Source organism: Coenobita brevimanus, chromosome 63, assembly GCF_032717465.1.
Source record: "Coenobita brevimanus isolate Jiangsu-jjx chromosome 63, ASM3271746v2, whole genome shotgun sequence".
Taxonomy (NCBI): Eukaryota; Metazoa; Arthropoda; class Malacostraca; order Decapoda; family Coenobitidae; genus Coenobita; species Coenobita brevimanus.
In genome coordinates, this window is record NC_137016.1 from 2,339,412 (window position 1) to 2,358,325 (window position 18,914).

Genomic DNA, 18,914 nt, shown 5'->3' on the forward strand with positions numbered 1-18,914 from the left:
GATTAAAATGAGAAATAAGTAATCGAACTAAAAGGGTTAAGTTGGTTTGGTTAAGATTTGCCCATGGAGACCAGATCATTGAAGGCAATTTTGCCATTCCTAAGTAATCATTTCTAAGCTGAAACAACAAACTACAAAATGAAGCCACCGTGTCGAAGGTATTAAGAAGTATAACCTTTAACATGGTCTCACAATTTCAGGTCTGAACTGTGCCGTGGCAGCCAGCAGCTACCCGCCCCTTACACTCTCCTACAGTGCCCTCCTCATCGTCCTCTTACTTTCCTTCGTCATTCTTGGTATGTCATATATCTCGTGAGTGCGTGCGAGCGTGTATGTTGTGTGTACGTTGTGTGTGTGTGTGTGTGTGTGTGTGTGTGTGTGTGTGTGTGTGTGTGTGTGTGTGTGTTTAAGTAAGTAGAAGAAGATGGTGAGACATGGAAACAGGAGAGAAACGAATACTTAACCTGTCACATTCTTTCTTTCACCCCTTTAGTATTGGTGGTGGCAGTGTTCATTGTGTACCGGAGGAGGCGACGCAGGAAAGACAGGGAACCACACAACTCTAGCGAAGACATCTCAGTGCCTGGACAGACCTACGCCTCTCAAGTGACCATTAGCAAACAGGCAGGGGTGGATGTGGAGCCGATAGGACACAGCAGCAGTGAACAGAAAGAGCAGAAGTCCACGTGTAAAGATGTGAAACAGGCAGGTGAGATGAGTGTTAGGTCTTGAGTGAAGGACAGAAGGCAATACGCTATGTACAGGATGTGGCAAAGGCTTTCACAAACATTATGGGATTAAAAACTAACTATTGTGCTTTTATATGATTCTTGAAGTGGTGCAGTTGGAACCAGGGTGCTGAAGGGGATGAAGGTTCATCTGTCTTTTAGCTTATGTACTTATTTATAATTAGACACCGTTATCCCGTAAAAGGTGGCCATATGCAAATTACCCCCATGTTACCCTTTCCCTCACCATCGATTGATCCTCCAGCCCACACCAAGCTCATTCATATACTTCTTCACCTCTCCACCTCAATCTTCCACTTCATCCTCAGTTTCTCCCCCCTCCCTCTCTCCTTCTCTCATATAAACACCCTTCTTGCCAGTCTCTCACTTCCCATTCACTTCACATGGTCAGTCCATCTCAGTGTACTCCACCTAGCACTAACCAGCACATCTACCTGAACGCCGCAACGTTGCCGAACTTCTATATACTGTATTTCTGTCTCTCCATGAACTTCCCACGCCCCACTCAGAGAGGTCATTTCCACTCCTGTATCTCTTACTTGTATCCCTCCAGCAAAAGCCAATTTTCAGTTCAATACTTTGGAGTTGGGATGATGCAACAGCTTCTTTACTTTCAGGCTCACCTCGCTATTTCTCGTCACCGTCCCATTGTATGGTTACCTACAAAAGTTCCGTTCCTCTTCATGACCTTCAATAACTCATAACTCAATATTTGTTTGGGAAGGTAAAAGCAACTGTTAGGTAAAATTAACTGCATACCTAACGAAGCATAATTACAGTGACCAAACGAATCTTTATCAAAACTAATAATTATGATGTTATGGGTTACTGAAGGTCAAGAGGAGGAACGGAAGTTTTGCAGGGAACTCCTGTAACTCCTCTTACCTACCATACCATTTCTTGCATTTTATCCTCTAAACTCCCACCCTTGCTCATAGCATTAACTAGAGATTTGAAGGCCATGCGTTCTCCATTTCCTGTCCAGTTAACCTCATTATGCATTCTGTGTCTTAATTTCTATAAAAAATGGGAACTTTCCTCTTTGCTACATTCACTTAAATATTTTCTTCTTACACATACTTCCAAACTCATTCAAAAAGTCTTGCAACTCCCACTTTTATTCGTTTACCAGAACATTGTCATCAGCAAAAACCGCACAGGCGAACCCACACCCTCTCCTCTTTCAACATGGACCCTTAAACATTTATTATCCTATCTTATACTGTATTTCTCTTATAACTGAACTGTCATGGAGACATAGCACATCTCGGTTTCAGTCAAAGAAGTCGCTTTTAACAGTTCATCTTCCACATCCCCTTTCATCCTTGCACCCTGGTGTTCTGCGATCAAAAATTCGCCAAAAACAGCGGAAAAACAGAAATTGGTACAGTTGGAAGGAGAGGGGTGTGGGTCAGTATATATCAGACTAAAATCTTCAGTCAATGAAAATAAGAAGTTAACGGTAATAATTTTACTTTACTCAAATGACACTTAAGGGAGTATTATTAGGGAGTATTACTAGGGAAGATGAGAGAGAGAGAGAGAGAGAGAGAGAGGAGGGGGGAGGGGGGGTCTGGGAAGAATATTATGCAGGTATTACTTGCGTGTGAAAAAGCTGATAAAGGAAAAGCAGGAATCTTGAACCCTACCCTAGATAGTAGGCTGCTACTGGCAAAGTGATGGAATTGATGCAGTGCAGACGCCCTTATACTGGTGGCAGTACAAAGAGGGAGGTTCTGCCCGAAGTTTCTCTCCACTGATTCATGTCTCCTGATAAAATCTCACGACCACTCTATCTGTGAGGGATATTGAGCCAAGATACTGTGATGATGATGATGATGAAACAGCTGAATTTTATTGGAAGTAAACATGAAAGTATTTTTTAAATTATCCCCCACCCCACAAAAAAAAAAAAAAGTGTGTTCACAGTTTCTTCACAAGTTGACGACAAATATTTAACGACGTCTTGCGCGAATTTGTGGGATCACACATGGAAGACGTTCAGCTGACTATTATCTTCAAGCAAGATGGTGTACAGCTCACTCTGGAAAGGCTGCTTGTGAGTCCCAAAACGAAACTGTTTCTAACTGGACGGTATGACCCAGTTACTTCGTGTTACTGATGGTATTCATGTAGAAGCAATATAGACGCTGAGAAATATATGTACTTTCTGTTTAATATGCAACAAACTGCATGAAATTTCAAACACTGTTAAGATAAAATATGGACAGCCTGAATATTTGAATTTTATCTTATGGAATGCCACAATAACCACTTCATTGGTGTTGTAATCAGCTGTCAGTTACCGCCCAGTATAAATAATACCCAAGCAGTATAAAGGAATATCCCCATTACCATCATCTGATACTAAGTGGTTTCAGTTATAATCTCATACATTTACAACATATGCGAAGCACATATGAAACTTTCATGACTGATACGGAGTTCCAAAAAGTGTTGCGTGATCATGTAGGCAGGGCAAGAGGAATGCTCTGGATATGTTATGGATCGTGAAAAGAATCAAGAGGGTTTCAAGTGTCAAGGATGAGAGGAAGGTGTAGGTATGTGTGTACTCTAATGTGTACTTAAGTGTTGGTTTAGATGGGATCTTTGAGAGGAAGGGGTAGAAAAGGAGGTGTAGGCTGAGCTGTATAAAATGGAGTGAAGCTAAGGTGTGTTCATCCTCAGGTGGAAAGACTGGGAAGAAAGACAAGGATGGGGGATGCGGGTGCCCTCCAAACCTCCCCTCCCTGGACGACCTTCGATATTATGCCTACGAAGGAGACGGCAGCTCCCCAGGTTCCCTCTCCTCCTGCTGCTCCGGTTAGGCACCCTTTCATGTCTTACCTGTGACATGCCTATTCAATTACCTGTTTTACTTTGCTGGCCCCTGTTTCTGTCAGCCATATGTTGGCTTGTGTCTGTCAGTATCATCACTTGTCTCATCACCCGCTAACTTCTCCGTATGGTTAAGTCATTATCATTTTCACCATTTTCTTTCCTCTGTTTGCCCGCATTATTAGTGGCTGCACAGTCTATACTGCTCTATGTGCATGTCTGTATAACTATTTCTGCAACTTTGGTGTTACCTGTACCATATTTCATCACCTACTGACTTCTGCACTACAAGCACCATTTCCATCGCATCGGCTGCTCACCTAACATCTGCCAGAATCATAACCACTTCATTTGCTGATCTCTACATCTGTTAGTACTATTTCCTGCATGGTTCATTATCTGTTGATCTTTGCACCTACCAGAACTATTTCCTGTATCATCATCTGTTGAGCTCTTCACCTACCAATACTATTATCTGTTTTATCATCTGCAGGCCTCCACACTTGCTTGTATTACCTTTCCTTTTTTCATTAACTGCTGACCACTGTATCAGCCGCTGAACAACCAATCGATCTTAACTGCATGTATAACTCTCTGATGGTCACCGCTTCTTCTTGATACCCCACGTGCTTTTACATTGCTGGTTTTGTGGAACTTTCGTTTTACTGGTTTTTACTGTGATTCCGTTATGTCTGCTATGTATTCTTCACCATTGTTAAATACCCTGCTGAACCTCACTGCATATTCTTGTTATTATTCCTTTCCATAGTTATAAACTTTCACTCTTCAGACTTGCCCCAAAATCTGTTCCTATTATAATGTACTATGTTCTGCTCTCTTGTATCTAACCATTAATTCTATCCGTTGACTGACTCAAGGGTAGGCAAGCTGCACTCTATTAATTCAATTTCCTGTGATACAGTCACTTCTTCCAATGCCAAGATGGTATAAGGTATGGATGTATTTTGCAAAATATATGACATATAGTATTCTGAAGTACAAATACTGTCGATTTGCACTGACTATGAATTCACTTGTCTGTGCTAAAACTGTCCATTGGTTTTAGTGGTTAGTGTAAAACGTAATCTTCCTGAGCAGTTTCATTGCATTCTGTTGCGGGTAACGAGAAACGTCAGAGGCAGGAGATTATGGTAGTTAACTCAATCACATCACCCGTGGGAGGGATTATTATGGGACTGGTGTGGGCCAATAGCCCGGTAGCTGACTTTGCACAACACTCTCAGACGGGGAACCCAACCACATTTACACGAAGTCCAGACTGACACTACTACACATACATACGGTATCCCTTTTACATACCTCAGTCTGTTCCCTGGGGAATACTGAACTTATTAGCCTTGGATGGCAACTGGTCTAGAGGAAGGAAAATTCCGATTTCAAATCCAAGGCCCTGAGTAATGTTAATAACTGTAAAGGCATAGGCCATTAAATATATATATATATATATATATATATATATATATATATATATATATATATATATATATATATCTATATATGTGTGTGTGTGTGTGTGTGTGTGTGTGTGTGTGTGTGTGTGTGTGTGTGGTTGAGCACCGGTATTGCTGGCGGTGTAGACATGCAATACCATTGTTAATTTCCATCAACAAGTGAAAATAGGCATACACATGCATGCATTGCCAAGGCTTTCAAAAACGTAAATGCATGTGTAAACACATTCTGAGGAACAAGAAACCTCAAAGCTTCTATGGCACAGAAAGAGTCTGGAAATTGAAACATCTTGCTGATCCCATCTCATAAGCACCAAAACGGTTAAGTGAGATCATTTTAACGGTTTGACTAATAGCAGTATACTTCACTTGAGTATTTCATCTCACAGTTGAAAAAAAGTGTCTGGTGCTAACGTCAGTGATATGCCGAATAGTTAAAGTACCTTCATGTGTATATTTCCATCAAAAGTCATTAACAAATTAAGATTAGGATGAGGCTGGACACAAAACATACTCCAAAATTACTGCACCAGAAAATGCCTTGACAAGCTAATGTTATGCAGAATACATAGATACCGCTAGTGTAGGTAATGATAGCATTTCATCACTGCAGGTATGGAGGGTGCGGAGGAGGTGAAGCTGTTGGGTGGCTTCCAGGATGTGGCTGCTCTCCTCAACTGTCTTAGTGGCCAGACCACGTCCCTCTCCCCGGTCCGAATGCATACCCACACCACCCCTGTCAAGCACAAACACGACCCACCCTTCAACATCTCAGCTGCCAAGGATGGAAACAAATCAGTATCACCTTCCAAAACCTATAAAGATGATCCAGGGAAGAGACAAGAAGTAACCAAGACTACGAAGGAGACTGCTGATCTTGCAACAGATCTAGCACACAGAAAATGTAATTCACTCCCAAGACCTAGAGTTCCAAAAATCTTTGTCAATAATCTACATGATTTTGGAAGAGAAAGTGACAACTGTGCATCAGATAGAAGCTGTCACTCACTAAAGAGAAATTTAAGTTTTTCAATAGATAAGCACCTGCAGGGCAAGTGTTGTGCAGGAGGACACGACTACTGTTCCACTGTGCTTCCTCCTCTAGAGTACAAAAAACACATGTTGTCTAGTGTGCAGGGAGGAGGAGGGGGAGGGGGAGGAGGAGGAGGAGGGGAGTGCCTGGCCTGTAGTGCCTCTCATCATTGTCAAGAAAAAGGGGACAGAGCACCGCGGCGCAGCAGGTCATCTACCGCAGTATCCTACATTCTCTCTGGCTCAGATTCTGGATACAGCCAGTCAGGCTGTGGGCCACAGAGGTCCTGTTTATGTGGTGAGCAGCAGCCAACACTTCCAGTTAGTACAGCAACGCCCACAAGTTGTGCCTGCACCACTCGTCAGATAGCAGTCATTTCAAACAAGAATAATTCTGACAGTGGCAGTGGTAAACTTTTCCTGTTGTGATAAATCCGAAAGATAACGTTCAGGCTCAAGTAGTGATTTTAAAATCTTGAAACATGCACACAAGGAACACTGCTTGAGAAGCCAAAGTAACCTGCTATGAACACAATTACAGAATTGGAGGAACTTTTCAAGACAAGTTTTATACAAATATACCTAATTTTTTGAAGACCAGCCAACAGATATTAATATATATGTGCACAATTTATAAATAAAATCATCAGTTTTTGATTCTGTATTCATTTTCCTGGCAACTATTTTCGTCATAGAGCTACTTTACTACAGAAAATGTTTGCCATCATTTCTTCGAAGGTATTCAATTGCCCAGTTCTTTTTCAAGGATATTCAAGTAGCCTACCTACACCAATTTTAAAATAACACAAAAAGCCTGAAAACATAAACTAATAATCTTACAAAGAGCAAGGTATGGATGAGCGCTGCACATAAAAGAATATTATTATTTTGAATGCGAATACAAGTGCTTAAAGATGAAGCAAGAGACCCTTACTTCATTACTAGAGAAAAGAACATTCATTTTTAAAGATTTAGTCGAATCATTCTACAAAATACCAAGCTTAAAAGAGGGAGCATCCTGTTTCATGTGCATCTACATACACACTCATTGTTTATCTTAAATCTCATATCAGTTCCCAAACTTCGTCAACTTCCATATCTTATTTTCTCTCAGTCATATACCACGTCCATCTATTATCTTGGCCTACTACACCTCCACCCACTTCGAAATTCACTCATACGTACCATTTTCACCAACTTGTTTATGACCATTCTTTCCAATATGACCTTCTCAATCTTTTTGACAGAGGGATTTCCTTGCTTCACAGGTCTCACTAGACTCTGAGCTTCTTTCTTAAGCAACCCACACATACTTCTTAAGTTCCATTTAAACTACACTCCTTGACTTTCAAACTCATGCCCTACCAGTCTCATACCCATACAATATTGTGGTCACTAATACACCTTCACATGACCTGCATACCGCCAGCCACTTTTCTTCCTTGAACGACTCTTCCTTGCATGTCCTTTGCTCACTTATGTTTTCTGTTACAGACCACTCTGTTTTCCGCTATTTCAAGTCTCTCTTCATTCACTGGGAGGTTAACTGTGAGTCAGTTTCTTTTATCCATCACTTCACCCTCACCTACATTCACTTTCATACTACGAACTCATACATTCACAAAACTCTGAACCAGGCTGCAAAGGTCTTATTCACTACTAGCAAGTAGCTCAGTGTGTACATAAATATAAGAAGGTGGATAGTTTAATGTGTGCGCGAGAAATTGAAGTATGGATGCTGATGAGGCTCAGGAAATGACAAGCGACGAAATGGATGCATAAATTTAGAAAGGAGGTGTATGACGAGGTTTGGCATCCATTTCAGTTTTTATCTTGACAGTCATCGGACTGATTCTGTGTGAAAGGTAGTTATAAAACTGCATGTTGAAAGTTGTATCTATGAGGTGGAGCCAACTTCAACCGTAAATGACCAAATCTAATTTTTGTCGCACCTTCCCATTTATCCATGCGTTCACGCAGTGGCACTAATACAACCGGGCGGCTCCACTGTCCAAACACCTCCTGGAAGCATGATGGTGGACTGCGGGGGAAGGGTAATTTCAGTTTGCACACAACGGGGTTCATGTTCAAATGGGCGTGAGATCACAACAATAAAATTCCCTCTCATCTTTATATCGCACAAAACGCATCATACCTGTCTCCCTTAAACAACCACACTATTTCTTGTGCATGCTCCATTCACACAATCAACAACATTCCATTCAGCCCAGTTGTGTATTTTGTCGGAAATACAATACTTGGTTTTCACAGTATTTACATTAAATAACCTTTGTATTCTTACGTTTACGCACACGTTCAGAAACCACTGACCATGCTGGTAAGTGTAGGTCCTTTCACCCGATGGCAGCTCTACTACACTATGCCGGTATATACAGAGTGGTCCACATACCGCAGTTTTTTTCTTGTGTTGCGAGAATGGTTTAGTCTGAGCTTTCAATGTTTGCCCTGTATCATTTTCGTAATCTCTACTACCTATCACTCTTTTCACACATTATAATGTCTCCTTTTTGGTGTCCAGTGATTGTATGGTGAATTACCAGTTTCATGAAGTAGCCAACAATATCTGCGGTCTTCAAGAAATGCCGGTGTCTATTTCATTTTAACTTATTTATTCTTTTCGGCCTTCACACCCTTGACGTAGCACTTTTCCTTCATATTTGCAAGGACTTTGGCAAGCTCTCAACTATTAACTTCATGTCAGCTTTTATTACTGCTTTTTTGCTGTCACAGTGTATATATAGAGATAGATAGATAGATAGATAGATAGATAGATAGATATACATCATCTAATCCTGTGTTGCCCCATGATGAACTTTGGTCCTAACATTGAAGATGACAGTGACCAGCTTCACTCATCCCTGCGTGGCATCACGTGAGCAACAAACCTCAACCACCCTTTGGACATAAACCTGCACAGGCTCAATCCAGTTGGAGCTCCTTAATTACCCACTAAACCACCAGGGGCCATTCTTTGGTTATATGGCTACCACCCAGCGTAGTAAATGGTTTCCTGGTGTATAGGAAACCATTTGGCATGTTATTCAGCGTAGAGTCACCCATAGACAGAAGGAAGAAGAAGGCATGAAAGAAAGAGGAGGAAAGAAAGAAAGAACGAAGGACATAAGAGGAAGGAAGAAAGAGAGGAAATGGCAGCCACCCTCTAGCGGCACTATTTCTCAGTTACCGAGATATGCTAGCATATGAACCCTCTGGCTGTTCATCACAAAAATACATTTTATGATTTCTGTGAACACTCGTGACATGATGCTGAGTATGAAGGGCAGTATGCAAAAATGGTAAGTCTTCACTTCGACTCAGAATGACAGAAACTTTCTGAAAAGCTTCACAACAGAAATGTGTCAGTAGGTATCCTGTGGGGTCATCAATGTTAATCAGCATCAGAGCTAAAGATGCCAACATACCGCATCCGTCTTGACTATCCGAAATGGTTTCGCCTCCGTGAACTTGTTTAGGATGCTTAAGTCCAGAGTCATTTTCATTTTCTTTGTTTCCTTGTTTGGAACTGTGAACAATCGGGTGCGACATACAAGGACAGAAGTTCTCTTGGCGATTTCTTGTCATAAGTCCCCCCTCCCCCCTCCCTACAAAAACAAAGTGCTGATGTGCTTTTGTCCCTACCAACTGGTTGGTAGAAGGGTAGATGGGATTCCCACATCCACATCAGGTCGTGTTTGACTATGGCTCGTCCCTAAGTGTTCTCTGGCCAAGCTTTGTAGTCACCGTACAGGGAAAGGGCGGAAAATAATGTGCAAAAATGTTTAATATGGTCGGCGTTTGGAGTCTTGTCTCGTTGCTTTGGAGGTTGAGGTCGAAGGCAATCATCGTCGATAAGTATTTCACAAAGGATAGGTTAAATTACACAAGAGGTAATGGTTATAAAATAATATATAATATGAATTATTATGTCCGAACAATAACGTGCACAAGTCAGCAAAGGTCAAATACTGAGGAGGGTGTATTCTCAGTATATCTATGATATCTTAATGACATTTATGATTAATGGGTAATCAAAATCATACACAGAGATCCACCCAGTAAAAAGAAGTTTACAGAAAACGATTTTGAATGAGAGATCTTTCATGCGGAAAGAACCAATACATCAAACTAAGTATCAACATTTACCTTGCTACTTTCACAATGGTGTCACGGAGTTGGTCCGTTAACCCAGTCAGCGACTTGCTGGTCATACCACAGGAACTGTCCTCGGGGTTCTTTGATGCTGGGGGGTAGAAGAGCCAGGTAGGTTGGACAAACAGCACCTTCTTCAATCGTCAGCCTATCCTGCCGAGATGTATAGAGTAACACAAAAGTGGTCTGCAATGCAAGTACTGACCCACAGAACACAGCACACCTAACGCACATTTACAGGACTATAAATTATGGGTCATCATCAAAATCATCATCATCACCATCATTATCATCATCCTCACCATCATCATCGACATCATCATTCGATTCCAGTGTTTACGTTAGATCAGTGACCCTGTGCCGCATGCATGAAAGAGACTGGGAATAACTTCATCTTTTTGTGGCGTTTATGGAAGTGTCTAAATGCGTCTTGTGCTGTATGTGTGGAGGTTGGGTGCAACTCCACCATGTAGCCTCTCCATCACTTTTATTCCATACTTCCTTCAGCTTCATCATGCATACTGCGGTACAACTACATACAGTACACTAATCAGACCGTCCTCTACATTATCCTTCCTCAACTGCAAGGTCACCAACTTTCTCTCTCTCTCTCTCTCTCTCTCTCTCTCCACACACACACACACACACACACACACACATTTATATATATATATATATATATATATATATATATATATATATATATATATATATATATAATTTCTTCTATAAACTAGACCCAAGACTATTGTCAATATAGGTTAGTGTATATCTACTATATATAATAGTAACAAGTAAATTGTGTATAAGTATGTCATTATTCATGTGTTTAAGGAGAGTGGAAAAAGCAATGAGTGAACTCACCTTAGAATGAGAACAACAGAACTTATTAACCTCGTGCAAAATTGATCTAATGACGCGCAACTATGAAAGTAGCTGGATAGTTCCCCAGCATCCATGGGCGATTTTCCTTGATGTGACCGGCCTTTAAAATGGCACGTAGGCTAGAAACATACTAGGGTGTAGTTTGTAGGACAAACTTTGGTCACACACACACACACACTGTGCAGTGGTAACGTTCTCGCTTGCCAACTGGTGGACGGGAGTTCGCGCCTCGCTCAGGTTGCGAAAAGTTTCACTGACGAAGTGGGTGGTTACTGTCCCCCTAGAGCAAGGGGACGGGTGTGTGCGTGTGTGAAGGTCACAGCCTTGAACTTAGATCGGACTATATGAGCTCCCAGCTCCCTTCCGGGAGGGTAAAAGCTGACAATCACGACCATCAAGTGATCCTGACCGACCCGGTGAATTACACACACACACACACACACACACACACACACACACACACACACACACACACACACACACACACACACACACACACACACACACACACACACACACACACACACACACACACACACACGTGCACGCACTCGTGGACGCACACGCACACGCACACACACACACACACACACACACACACACACACACACACACACACACACACACGTGCACGCACTCGTGGAAGCACACGCACACACACACACACACACACACACACACACACACACACACACACACACACACACAAAGAACACCTTTGATAGTTGCTCCCATGCCTGCAATATTTTAAAGGGAAGGATACTAAACTTCAGGTACAAGGGTGACCCGTGGGGGCACCCCTCTGGGTAAAACCTTATTTGGATGGAGGCCTGTCACTGTGAAAACTTTCGAGTTCCCAGGTGAAAAACTATTGTGCCCCGTGGAACCGTCCCCCCAGTGAGGAGGTGGAGGCGTCCAACCATACTTAAAAGGTCATCCAGGTGAAGGTCTATCACTGTGCAAACCTTCGTGTTCCTGTATAAAAATAATTGGCCATGCATAACGGCTTCGGCCGAAACTTCCAGGGGCCGTCCTTCTGGCAGCCTTAGGGGGTCTAATTCTGCCTAAAATATGGCCCAAGTAAACGTCTACCACTGAGCAATATATCATGTTCCTCAGTAAAAAATTATGACCAGAAACCTTGTTGGTCGGGTTCCATGGGGAGTGACTCTCGGAGGTCCCACCCTACTTAAACCGTGGCCCAGACGGAGGGCTGGCAATGTGCAAAATTTAATTTCCTTAACACATACATTCATAACGATTGGACTCCATTCTTCAAAAAGGTTTAGTAACTCTGTAGTAACACAATGGGTAGGTGAGTAAGTAAATGAGCAAATGAGAGAGTGACATGGTTTGGGAAAAATCTCTTTTTGGCCGTCCTAGTGGATGTACCAAAAATATCAAAATTTACAGACGGTTGGACCTGTGAGGTAGAGCCTGGATTCCAAAGGTTTAACTAGTGAGTGAATGAATGTCTGGCCCATTTCACTAAGCATGGTGTTTTTTGCTCTTCCTCTACTGTTTTCTCTCTGTACTTGCTTTGTGGGCACTACCTTCATCCTCATATGGAAAAATGATGATGACGATTATAAGAAAACAGCCGAAATAAGTAATGGAAAGTACTGTTCATACTTTACCTTGTGTGATGCCATGTCAGTGTTAGTATTGCCTGGGTGGCAGCTGTTAATGATCAGATCAGGTCGGGGGTCAGCTTCAAAGGCACGGTGTTGGATACGTGTAAAAGCAGACACCCCAACTTTGCATACAACATAGGTGCTGCTTGGCTACCCAGCAGCCTTCCATGTATCATCCTTGGCTTTCCTTGGGAGAAGAAATTAGGAATCCTCACTACCCTAAATCTTTTCACTTTGTTAGCATACAGCACCAGGAGAAACAGCAAAGACGATCAGTTAAAAAAAAAAAAAAAATGGTATAACTTTATTTTTCATCCAATCTTAATCATCATAAATCCTTGTTAATGATAAATATATTGTCCAGCCAGGCAATCAAACTTAGATTCTTTCAACTGTGAGTTAAAACCAGAAGAATCAAATCCAGGTTCAATTCCAGTTTCAGCTTGCAAATGGACGACACTAGGTTTAATTTCTGGGTCAGTCGGATTACGAGGTAATGGGAAAAAGTTTCTTCCCTCACCCCCCCGTTTTTTTTTCATGTTCATCCACAAATACAGGTGATGATATAAAAGCTTTTAGCTGTTGTGGATCATCATCTATTCAACTAAAATACTGCCATGAAAGAAGTACCATAACTTGAATTCTTGTATACCTGTATTCATCTGGCAGTAACAAAAACTTCTGGCTATGAGGAATTTCCCCTTAGTGCATTAAAGTCATTTGAAAGCTAGAATTGCAAAAACTGTATCATACTGAAGGGGTTAACAACTTACTCAACAAACTGCCTCATAAGAGAACATAATTCCTCCTCTGTGAGAGTAGGAAAGGCCAACTTTCCTCTGAGTGCTGTAACAGCATGTTCATCTCCCTTTATCTTAGACAAAATATGACCAGCAGCACTGGAGATAGTGACCACTCGGGCATATGGCCGAAACAGTGCATAGCACACTGCTAAGTTTCCAAAGAAATTCACACGAATGGTATTTTCTGCTTGCACTCCAAATGATTCTGTTGCTGAATTCTGGAAAAAAAGAATAATACTGGAATTCTGGAAAAAAGAAAGAATAATACTGGAAGAGATTTAGATGCTAAACTACCAGCTTTGATTAAATCAATTGCTGATCTAACAAACTACAGTCCTGTACCATATATATCTTGCAACTTTGAATAAAGTACACATTTATGACTTTTCAGAATAAATTATTTAATCTGCATTCCCTAGGAATATAGTGTCCTGGCAGCCATTACTCGTGCCAGACCATGACTGTGGTCTCGGGTGACATGATCCACTCATCAACAAAAAAACATGTATGAATAATCACCGGTTGTAGGCGTTAACTACAAGGAAACTGCTAGCATCACACGCTGGCTGCTCTCCACAGATGTTATGTAGCACTACCATCACCACTGATCGTTGCTTACACTCGCCTAAATTATTGTCAGATCCTCCAAGGGGCAGGACCTGGTAATGCCTTTGTCACTGAACTGCTGAGCTACTAATGGAACGATTACCTTACATCAGCCAGCCCACTAAATATCTTACATCAGCTAGTCTAACTAAAAAGAAACGGAGGAAACAAATGAGAGAATACAAGGGGAGTGAAGGGAAGAGAGGCTATACGAATACTAGTAAGGAAAGAGCACCTAGAGGACACCTAAACAGGGGAAAAGAAAGCAAAGACTGTAACCCAGAATGCTTCCCGGAAGACTCTGGACATATACCATGGAAGTGGTAAGTCCACCAAGGTACACACAAGCATTAAGGGGAAAAAAGTGGGAGGGGGGGATCGAAAAGCTGCTTGCTCTAATGTGGTCAATATGCCATTCTGCTGCAAGATGAGTGTAAACACCCGATGAACAATTGGCATTGTGGCACTAAATAGTGCTCGGGGCAGACAACTCAAAGGCGATATCAAATGGAGTTTAACGCTAACTAGTGACTACACCCCATGGCGATTCATCAAAGTCTTTTCTTTGCTGAGCTGATTATGTTAGACAGAGGTCGCGGGGATGGATCAACATGCGTCAGTAGCTACCAGGGCGACACAGTCCGATGGCACTCAAATTATTTTTTCCAATACTGACACTCACAGTCTAATAATTTTTAGAGATAATTTTTTGTATGACAATTATTCATGTAACTTTTATATCACTACAGATATAATGGGTTTTTCGAAACTAGATGGGTTACATACAGACTTCATTAACCCTTTCTTTATTATGAGGGTTGTCCTAAGCTGAATAAAATCGTCTGGAAGCAGCAAGAATGACGAAAATATGACAGTGGAGCAAAGGGGTTGGCATATGATAATCAACTTGGGATGGAAATTTGTAACTTGAAGAAATCTTGCCAAAGTTGAAAATTAATATCCAGGAGGTAAAGCGTGATGAAGATGAGGTTAGCATAATCCTACTCTTGTCACTTCAATTTGGTCCAGATTTTCTTTTTTAATATAATTCACGTAACTTAATAACATGCGGATTAAAAAAAAAAAAAAGATTGCTTTATACCCATATAATGACATTTCTTAGTGACTAGCTTAATATTTCAGTCCATTGATACATCTATGCATTTAGAAGGAAGACAAGACAATTTTAGGCCAAGCTAAGGTATTTACGTAACATTAAAGATAAATATTACTCTGAGTGACAAAAACGGGTCTTTTGTCTCGAACTGGAGGTCATTGAACCATAGAAGCTTCGAACCCCGTCAGTCATCCTCTAACCGTAAGAGGGGGTGGACGCCGGAGTTGTCTGCATATTTTTTCAGTGTTAATAGTGTTTAAACAACTTACCCATATTACCGAGATAAAGGTGTGCGGGGACATTGGTCATCAGTTCTTTACTAGTCACTAGTTCTTTCAGCTGAACCAAATTGCCTGTATTAGTGTGGTAATAAGTTATCTGAGAAGAGTGTGGAGCTAAGTGGAGAAACAGACACACAAATGAAGATGTGGAGGAGTGTTGTGGTGTTTATGTGATTTGGATTTAGGAAGGGAGAGACAAAAATGAAGTAAAGGAGCGCTATGGTGTTTTTGTGGATGTGGAGTTACGTGGAGAGACAGAAAGAAAAATAAGGAAGGAAAGAAGGATTTTGGTGTTTATGTGGTGGAGTTACATGGAGAGACAGTAAGACAAATGAGGAAGGAAAGAAGGGTTGTGGTGTTTATATGGATGTGGAGTTACATGGAAAGACAGACAGATAAATGAGAAAATGAAGGAGCGTTGTGGTGTGATGGATGTGCAGGTACGTACGTGGAAAGACAGGCTGACAAATGAGGAAGTAGAGGAGCATTGTGGTGTTGATGTGGATGTGGATTTACACGGTGAGACAGTTAGGTAAATGAGGAAATGAGAACGCTGTGGTGTTGGAGTGAATGTGGAGTTACTTAGAGACACAGACAGATAAATTAACAAGCGAAGGAGCGTTGTGGTGCAGATGTGGATATGGAGCACGTGGAGTTACGTAAAGATACAGGCAAACAAATGAGAGCGTGAAGGAGCGTTGTGATGTTGATGTGGATGTAGAGTTACGTAGAAAGCCAGACAAATAAGGAGACGAAGTAAACGAACGTTGTGGTTTTGATGTGGATGTGGGGTTACCGGAGAGAAAGACAGACGAATGGGGAAGTGAAGAAGCATTGTGATGTTGATATGGATGTGCTGGAAAATGTTGGGAGAAGTACCTTGAGATGATTTGGCCATACTGAGATAGTAGAGAATGTGAGATTCAATAAGAGAGTGTATGTTAGTGAGGTGGAGCTTGGGAGAGGGAGAGTAAGACCGAAGTAGACGAGGAGAGATGTGCTAGAGAGGTATATGAATGAGGACAGTGTGAGCTGAAGAGAGGACAGACTGATGCTGAAGGACAAGGTGACATGGTAACAATTTGTTTGTAGCTAGTCCTTCCGAAATTAAGGCGTCTGGTTATACATAAATAAAAAAATATATATATTACGTCCCTAGTAGATTAAGGTCATTTGAGAGATCTGTTATCGATTTGCTGTTATGGCTCCTGTTGAGAACCTTACCAGAGAGGGTGACATGGAGAATTAATCCTTCATGGCACTTCTTCATGACTAGAAACAAATTCCAACGTTAATCCTTTATTATACTGTACCTTAGAGTAGCACTGATGAAGGCGAGAGGGCAGTAATAACAATCTTTCTATCTATTAGTAGCCAGATGCCTTAATCCCGTAAGGGGTGGTCACAAACAAATCGCTTCCATGTCGCCCTGCCCCCTGCCATTACGCTGCCCTTCCCTCAACTCACACCCCCCTCTCTCATATACCTCTCCACTCCATCCCTCCATCTAATATTCGGTCGCCCATTCCCTCTCCCCCTCCCCTCCACCTCACTCAGATAAACTCTTCTCGTTAATCTCTCACTCTGCATCCTCTCCACATAGCCAAATTACCTCAGTGTATTTCCCCCGATGCTTTCTATCATATCCACATCCACACCTCAACGCTTCCTCATTCGTCAGTCTGTTTCTCCATGTAACTCCACGTGCTCCTCTCAAATAACTCGTTCCACTGCCCTCACTCTTGCTTGTGTTCTTCCAACAAGAGTTCAAGCTTCGCTGCCATACTTTAGAGTTGGTATCACAATACCATCATGCAACGACTTTTTTACTTTCATGTTGACTTCCTTATTTCTAATCACTGCTTTCAAAGACAGAGCAACATTTCTTCCCTGTCGTACCCTTTCAAGCATTTCATCCTCTAAATTTCCATCCTTACTCATCACACTAAGCAAGTACTTAAATGCACTCGTATTTTCCATTTCCTCACCATCCGTCCTCAATATGCATTCATTGACTTCATTTCTCTCGAAGACTACAACTTTACTCTTCCCTAAATTCACCTTTAGAGTCCATTTTTTACACACTCTCCCAAACTCATTCACCAAGCTTTGCAGTTCTCCTTCGCCTTCACCAATACAGTATCATCTGCAAACAACAGAACAGGAAGATTCCAAATGCTGCTCTCACTCACTAAGGCCGATCAGATGTCCATTGTCCTACCTTGTACCCCTTCTACAACTCCATCCATACACAGATTGAACAACCATGAATACATGACACATCCTTGTTTCAGTCCAACATTCAGATAGAAAAATTCATTCAGTTCACCATCCACACTCACTGCAGCCCTGGCGTCCCCATACATACTCTTCACGACATTCAACAGCTTCCCGCTTACTCCATATATCACTGATATTTTCGACATTCCTTGTCGATCCACTCTGTCATATGTTTTCTGCAAATCCATGAAGGCCTTATACAACTTCTTTCCCTTCTCTAGAAACTTATCTTCTAAACGACTTAGGATGAACATCTGATCTACATAGCCTCTTACCATATACTTTTCCTGTTACACTAAGGGGACAAATGCCGTTATGATTACCACTCACTTATTTTTACCCTTTTCCTTTGTACAGGGGATCAATTATACCTGGCTTCCAGTCCCCCAGATTCTACGTTCCTCCCAGGCTAATCTGAACATCTTCCACAACCATTCTACTACTATCTCTCTCCTGTGCTTCAGCATTTTACCACACACTCCATCAATTCTTGGGGCTTTTCCCAGTTTGACTTTCTTCATTGCCTCCTGTACTTCCATCTTATGGATCTTGTCCTCCCTTCTCATCTCCCTTCTTCTCCCACCCATTAACCAGCCATTTATACTCGCGTTATTTTCATTCTCTGTTTTTAACAGTTCTCTAAACCATTCTCTCCATCTACTCACATTTTCTCCCTTCTCCACTAGCAATCTACCATTTTTATCTTTCACTCCCCTACTACCTTCTTTATCACTTTGTCTAACTCTCTTTACTTCTTTCCAGAACATTTACTTACCTTCCCTCCACGTTACACGCAGATTTCCTCCAAACTCTTCATCCAATCTCTTCTTACTCTCTCTAATCTTTTCACTCTCTCTTCTTCACTAATAATTCTCTATTCCGTCGCTCAACTTCCTCCATGCCTCTGCTTCCCATCCACTCACTATATGCCTTCTTCTTTAGCGCCACAGCTTGCCTCACCTCTTCAGTCTTTGTTGTTCCTTGCAACCCTTTCTGTCTTCGCTTCAGCCCACACACACCCTCATAATCCTCACATGCTGCACAGAA

The 18,914-nt window shown here is 41.7% G+C and overlaps 1 protein-coding gene and 1 pseudogene across 1 annotated transcript in view; one reads left to right on the forward strand and one right to left on the reverse strand.

Moving 5' to 3' along the window:
- LOC145404270 (putative neural-cadherin 2) overlaps positions 1–6,520 on the forward strand; it is a 171,483-nt gene extending 164,963 nt beyond the window's left edge. The window contains 4 exon segments of the mRNA XM_080275791.1: positions 201–296; positions 494–709; positions 3,438–3,572; positions 5,673–6,520. Of these exon segments, the coding sequence (XP_080131917.1) occupies positions 201–296; positions 494–709; positions 3,438–3,572; positions 5,673–6,520 (1,295 nt within the window).
- Positions 6,521–10,276: 3,756 nt separating this feature from the next.
- On the reverse strand, positions 10,277–15,608 carry LOC145404271 (carbonyl reductase [NADPH] 3-like; annotated as a pseudogene).
- Between the last annotated feature and the right edge of the window lie 3,306 nt (positions 15,609–18,914).